Source organism: Sprattus sprattus, assembly GCF_963457725.1.
Source record: "Sprattus sprattus genome assembly, chromosome: 7".
Taxonomy (NCBI): Eukaryota; Metazoa; Chordata; class Actinopteri; order Clupeiformes; family Clupeidae; genus Sprattus; species Sprattus sprattus.
In genome coordinates this window covers 23,302,078-23,308,940 of record NC_137926.1, presented here as the reverse complement: position 1 = coordinate 23,308,940, position 6,863 = coordinate 23,302,078, and the positions used below count along the sequence as shown (strand labels likewise).

Genomic DNA, 6,863 nt, shown 5'->3' with positions numbered 1-6,863 from the left:
AATAAAAAAAATGTTTTATAGAAAGTGGAAACAGACTATAAAGATACAACTTCCCATTGAAGAATAATACGCTTATTGTACAGGACAATCCTTTAGGCAGTAAATGTCAAGAATATGCCCGAGTAATATCAGGTCAAAGGTTAGTACATCACTGCACTATGGTCAGTTGCTGGCGTGCTATCTACCCCACCCAGTGTTCACAGTCCAGAAGTGCGCAGGCGGAACACAGCTGAGGACAAGTGTGAAGGATCCTTGACTAAAAATGGAGAGAAGAGTGGCAAGAGATTCAGGCATAAAGTAAGAGAATTACTTTTGTTGCTATTTATGTTTTGCTTTTTTTTTTAGTTCTTCCAAAATGCCTTCGTTTACTGTTTGAACGTTGTACCTTGTATAGAAGAATGGCGGAAGGGTTGTCAAGGCAATAACCAGTAACTAGTCCTGTTGACAGTTTTGTCGAGAGATGCATATTGTTATTACTTCTCGGATGTTCGGGGATGGCACTTAAGCACTTTGTAAGACATTAATGACTTGTTAGGGGTAATACAGATGTCTTTCACTTTTATTTCCGTCACTATTTCTGTCCTCCGTTTTGTTTATCTTATGTTGCCGCAGTTTGAGATGTGAAGGTGTCTGTGCATTTTCCACCTCGTTATGTATAGTGTTTATACTAATATGGCCAGCCAATGTGTGGTATACATTATCAAATGCTGTCGTGCTTAGTGATTATGTAGAAATGTAAGTTATATGACGTAATACCACCTGCAAGCTACATCCACGATTGGCTGAATAGGTTACAGGTGAATTGTTTGGGCGTTCCATTAAGTCACTGACGTTTTTGACTCGATGGACCATTATAAAAGCTAGCATCAGCAATGGTCTCTTCTAAAGTGTGTTAAAAATGTGTTCTTAAATGTGTTAAATTCAGAAAAGAAAGCATTTACAGTTTACGAGTGCAAGACAGCATCTTTGAAATGGAACATGATATCACTGTTGGTAATGTTAGTCTTCAGCCATCTGTTCTGAACCTCCATACCACACACTCATACTCTTTCACACACAGAGAGAGAGAGAGAGAGAGAGAAAGAGAATGGCTACACAAAGGGCACCTCTGCGTTATGTTCCCTCTGTTGGAGATGCTCGGTCAGCTGGAAGGAATTGGGCAGTTAAATACCCTTTTCTCAATTAGAGATGGCATTTCCAGCATGTTCTGCGTGTGGGGGACTGTTTACTCTTAAACAAAAAGGCCTTTCATTTATATATGTTCAGATTCCTCTGTGTTTGTGCATGTGTGTGTATAAACATAGTATACTTACAGACGTAAATGTCAGTTTTTTGGGGTATAAATGAAGTATAATCCAGTGTGTGGTTATGGTTATGACTCTCCAATGTGGGTTATCTGAGGCTGACTGGAAAGAATGTGACGCTGCTGCTGTATCTATTGGGCTCTTTTATTGGTCCAAAGTCCACTGTGTCATGGACTTGTCAGGTCTCAAAAATGCACATCATAAATGTCCTCAGTATGGGTCCTCAGTATGTTTGTACATTGATACATAAGCCTGGTTTGTATTATTAAAAATATATCTAATAAACCAATAAGGCATGGTCATGGGTTTTAAAAATAAACTAAGGAACGGTCATTTGAACCATTGCCTTGATAACTGATAACTGATAACTGATAGCTGACTTTCCATGAAATAGGAAAGTCAGCGGAGTCCACCCAAAATGCAATTACAAACGGATTAAATATGTTTCATTAGCATACAGTCCACAACGCATTAGTCCTTCTTGTTGTGTTGATGCAAGCAGAGGTTCATGGTTTTCATGAGAGATGTGTTGTGGTGCCTTTCTTCCCTGGTGCGAGCGGGGGTGGGGTGCTCTGTTTTGGCGGTGGAGGTGGAGATGGTGGAAGTAGGCTGTCTGAACGCTGTAAGGTGACACTATTCACCAGCTTAACCCCCCCTGCTGTGTAGATGGCCATAGATGAGGCCAGTAGCTCACAGCTCTTATAAACAGGCCACCTGCCCAGGGAAGGAAAGCCTGTCTAGACATCGAAAGGTACATTAGCCACCGCAACTTTGGAGTTATTAATGTAGGTAAACACACACGCACGCGTGCACACACACACACACACAAACACTGAGGAGGAGCAAGAGCAATGTGCTACATCTGTGATTGGCCAAAGCGCTTCCTCAAAATATTTCTTCGGCAGCTCAGTCACTACCAGGTAAGGGATTTTATCAATATGTCTGCTTTGCGTAGCATGTGCACACTGTTTATATCTCCCATGGCAGGGGGAACTACTTCTAGTGGGCGAGGTCTGAGCTGTTGGGATTTATGACTGAGGGTGATATCACTCTTATGACGGTTATTTGGCGTGGAACTGCTCAAAGGTCACTTTGTTTTGCAGGTGGAGCTGCTGATTGACAATGAAGCAGAGAAGGACTATCTATATGATGTGCTGCGGATGTACCACCAGTGAGTCCATGCTCTCATTCCATGTCCAAATGTGTGGAGTGTTAAAGGCGCAATACAGATTTTTTGCTTGTGTCTGACATTTTTATGCAACTGTTCATATTAAGTTTGGCATATAACAAGCTCATTTAAACCCCTGACGCATAGAATCAAGATAGTAGATATACTACTAGATATACTACTTCAAAATGGCACTATTATTGCTGGTCGAGAGTCTCCATAACAACAAAAAACTAACATTGCACCTTTAATATCACAGAGACGTTTTTTCCTATTGAATCCCTTTAAGCTAGTGATATTGATCATTATTTAAGCAACCATTTTACTTGAAATCAGGGTAATTGTTTGTGATTGTCACAGGTTGTTTGTCATTGCGATCAGTTCATACATGGACAGTGGCATTAATGCATATTGAGGAAGAAAACTACATGTTGAATTATTTAACAGTTACAGCAGGTCTTGATGTTTTATGGTCTGAGATCACTGTGGAAGCCTTTGGGGCCCTGCATCTGGATCTGGCTGATTTAGATCCTTATCAGTTCTGGCCCACGTCAGTTCAGGTTAGACTAGGTGTTGAGGCAGGCGGACTGGTTTACTCCTGAGTGTTCATTGTCACTCAAAGTGGACTGCCCGTTAAGCCCTAAACGGAGCCGCACATGCCCAAGGAGGATTTAGTTTCCTCCCCAGCTACCGCCCATAATGCTGCCTGAATGCCCCCATGTCCCACCTCTGGCAGGAGTTTCCACCTGATCTCTGTCAGGAGGGTTGACGTCTCCTCCTCGATTGGCCAGAAAGCAGAGAGTTTCCACTCCGCTCCATCCAGCCGAGGCGGCCATTCAGAAAATCCCCTTTGCTCCTGACACTTGAGTCAGGAATGAAATGGCAACCATCAATGATTCATGGGATGAATCTAATTGCCTTATTCTTCAGGGCAATTTTTTTGTTTCATTTTAAATGTTAAATGTAATTTATTCTTTTTGTTTTTTGTTAAGGTTCTGTTCTTATTCTTTTTACTCAGCCATACCATAGTCAAAGTCATCATGATTTTAACACTTTAAATGTTAAAGCTATAACATTCTTAAGAAAAATCCACTGTATCCTATGGATATTACAAAAACCATGACCTAACGGTTCATAAAGGGACATTTATGATAAGTACACGTTGCAGAATACAGGATTTTGATTGGTCTGATGAGGTGTTAGTAGCTCTTTCAGTGACAGAGTGAGTGCCAGCTGATAATGTTTATAACATTACTAGCTGTGATGGTCTAAAGGACTACAGTCATCACAGTAGTAACATTCTTTAAAACAATGTTTTGTCAGTATTATAACTTTGTTTGGTGGGTAGCCACATAATCAGCGTGATCTTACAGCCATCTGATCATTATTATACAGTAATCCTCTCTAGGGTTGTAAGATATCCAGTCATTTTTTTATTTGCAGTAATGAACGCCAGGCTGTGTGATATGGCTTGCAGTGAATAGGGTTGTGAAATTGGCTAATATCTTTTCCTGTAGGTCCATGGAGCTTCGCGTGTTGGTGGGGGACCTGAAGCTGGTGATTAACGAGCCCAGCAGGCTGCCACTCTTTGACGCCATCCGCCCCCTCATCCCCCTCAAACACCAGGTGGAGTACGACCTGCAGACCCCCAAGAGGTCACGGTGAGTATGGAGGATACGAGCTGCCAGGTTTCTAACATGTCCACTGTACCAGGCCAAGGAAGGCGAGAGGGGTTGCGGGAGGGAAGGTGGGGGGAGGGATGATGTCAGGGCTCCACCATGTTCTTCAGATGAGTGTAACTGCTGTTGGTCCAAGCACACCAGGCACTGGAGCATGGAGCTCTCTCTCTCTCTCACTCGCTCTCTCCTTTTCCCCTATCGCTCTCTCTCCAACCCCCTCCCTCCTTTCTTTCTTAGATTGAATTTGGCACTGCCAAATATAATGCTATTTTTCATACATGTGTGTGAGCAAAGGTTACAAGTAAAAGTTACAAAATATGCCATAATTATCCCTGAAAACAATCCCTGCTGGTCATATTTTTCAATATTGTATAATTTTGTTGTATTTCAATGATTTTATTAATCATCTATCTTAACCCTATAGACCACATGTTCACATGTTCTTTTATACCAAAGATGGCTGGTCTATTTCCACCAGTAGCGAGCAACTCTGTTCCCAGCCTCAGGGTCTTGGATAGTTGCCTAAGGCTTATGAACCAGACAAGTGTAAAGCTTTGAGCCATAACTCTGTTTTTTCTTTCTCTTTCCCTTCTATGTGTGTCGGTGTGTGTATCTGTGTATGTGTCTGTGTGTGTATCTGTGTGTGTTTCTGTGTGTATGACGGCAGAAAACTGAAGGAGGTGCGTCTGGACAGGCACCACCCGGACGGACTGGGCCTGAGCGTCAGAGGGGGACTGGAGTTCGGCTGTGGCCTCTTCATCTCCCAGATCATGAAGGATGGACAGGCGGAGAGTGTGGGCCTGCAGGTGGGAATACACTGAGAGTCATACATCAGGAGTGTTAGCCAGGATGTATCATTGGCACACAGGCATGAGGTGCTGATGTCTCGGGTAGGGCAGGACCTGAAGTTGCTTAAGTGGCAATGCGAAAGGTCAAAGGAGGAGGGGGAAGACGGGGAGGAGGGGGAAGAGAGGGCGAGGAAGCACACTGACTTCACCTCAGGCCCCCTTTGGCTTTCCTGAGAAGCTGCTTGGGCAAAAGTGAAGCGGGCACCCGGCTTGCACGACAGAGGAGGCCAAAAAGCACCCTTGTGCTACCTAGCGTAAGAGCACAACACATTGAGAGCTAGGAAGAGGGAGGAGTATGAGGGCTTGTAAGGCACACGCCGCAGTGATGGCTGGAGGGCTAGGTGTGAGCCCATTGAAGAAAGCTGCGGGCCGATCTCTGTTCAGGACTCTTAAGCTCCTTGGCAAGATGGCTGTGGATCAAAAGGGGGGATCCATGCCACTTGGACCCAAGCTGGAGCCTGATCAGCCTCAGCTGGGGCGCCTGGGTGAGGGTGTGTGAAGATTAACGATTTCATCACTGATGATTTGTCCAAGGTTGCGCCGCAGGGTGTATGTAAAAACCTTGAGCATGAAATTGCAAACATAATGAACTGAATCGAATTATCATAAACATAAGAAAATTCTAGATAGATTCAGATTCTAGATTGAATAATCCTATGGCTAAATAAATAATAGCAGTCTCAGAGGATTTTCTTAATTTATCTTGTAAATGACTATAGATGTCCAAATAGCATCATCCATTTTACTAATATCATTTTACTAATATAATATTGTTTAAGTATTGATGAGATGCATTTCAAAACATGGTAAAATGAGTTTGTGAATTGTGGAATTCGTCTTATGAAGGACATTCTGGGAGCTCTTGGGATATACGTACTGCACCCCATCCCCAACAGAGGGAGACAGAGGAATATAAAATGTTGCTGTCCTCATCTTTTTCATACTGAATTTCACCGAATTTCAAAACAGCTCAGATCGATAGAGTAACTACGCACCTTGTCATTGAATTTATTATGCACTCTTTTATGTGCTTTCTTTGGCAGGAGACTGGTAGTAATAAATCACTCATTCAACACATATTTATGGAATGATAAAAATGTGTAGTGTGCAATTAAATCATTCTGAGTTTGTTGCTTTGACAGCCCAGCTTGGCCGACTGTTTGCATGTTATTTACAGCTCAATCAATGAAAGGCATGTACGGTCATATGTTATCTGCATCAAAGAAAAACCAAAGCCTTAAATTGCAATCAATGTTGAGGTCTTCCTATCTCATCTCTGATTGATTAGCAGTCACCCTTTCAGCAGAGCTGACAATAAAGTGAGAAGGAATGATCCTGGCAGCAGCGTGAGCATGTTACATAAAAAGATGCTGAAGAAATCAATCACCTCGGTATGTAGTAGCTTCTGTGAGGTGCAGGTGTGAGCCCCCCTCACTGGGTAATGGGACTGCCTCTCCTCTTCTGCCTCTCCGGCCTCTCCTCTCCTCTTTGTTCTCCTCCTCTCAGGTGGGAGACGAGATTGTGCGCATCAACGGCTACTCCATCTCGTCCTGCATCCACGAGGAGATCATTAGCCTCATCAAGACCAAGAAGATAGTGTCACTGAAAGTCAGACGTGAGTCACTTGCCCATTCGCTAAACTTGCCCCTGCTTTTCAATGCTGTTCAACTTCCTCTTACACAACAAAAGGCGTCTGAATATACCTCAGGTAGAATGGGCACCTGAAACCATACAAACTGGCCTGGTAGGGCCAGACACTAATTCACTCCATTTCACCTCTTGTTCTGGAGAGCAATAGTGTAGCGGATCCAAGCTACAAAAGCTGCTGTGTTAGTCCATGTCTCCAGGGGAGTCAGTGTTATCT

The 6,863-nt window shown here is 43.3% G+C and overlaps 1 protein-coding gene across 1 annotated transcript in view; it reads left to right on the top strand.

Annotated features, from left to right (window-relative positions):
* Window positions 1–2,155: 2,155 nt before the first annotated feature.
* The window catches only part of ush1c (Usher syndrome 1C), a gene marked incomplete at both ends in the record, with an annotated part of 24,187 nt that continues 19,479 nt past the window's right edge, over window positions 2,156–6,863 (top strand). The window contains 5 exons of the mRNA XM_080842846.1: window positions 2,156–2,224; window positions 2,408–2,475; window positions 3,990–4,133; window positions 4,819–4,957; window positions 6,506–6,614. Of these exons, the coding sequence (XP_080698972.1) occupies window positions 2,156–2,224; window positions 2,408–2,475; window positions 3,990–4,133; window positions 4,819–4,957; window positions 6,506–6,614 (529 nt within the window). The remainder of the gene's footprint in view (window positions 2,225–2,407; window positions 2,476–3,989; window positions 4,134–4,818; window positions 4,958–6,505; window positions 6,615–6,863) is intronic.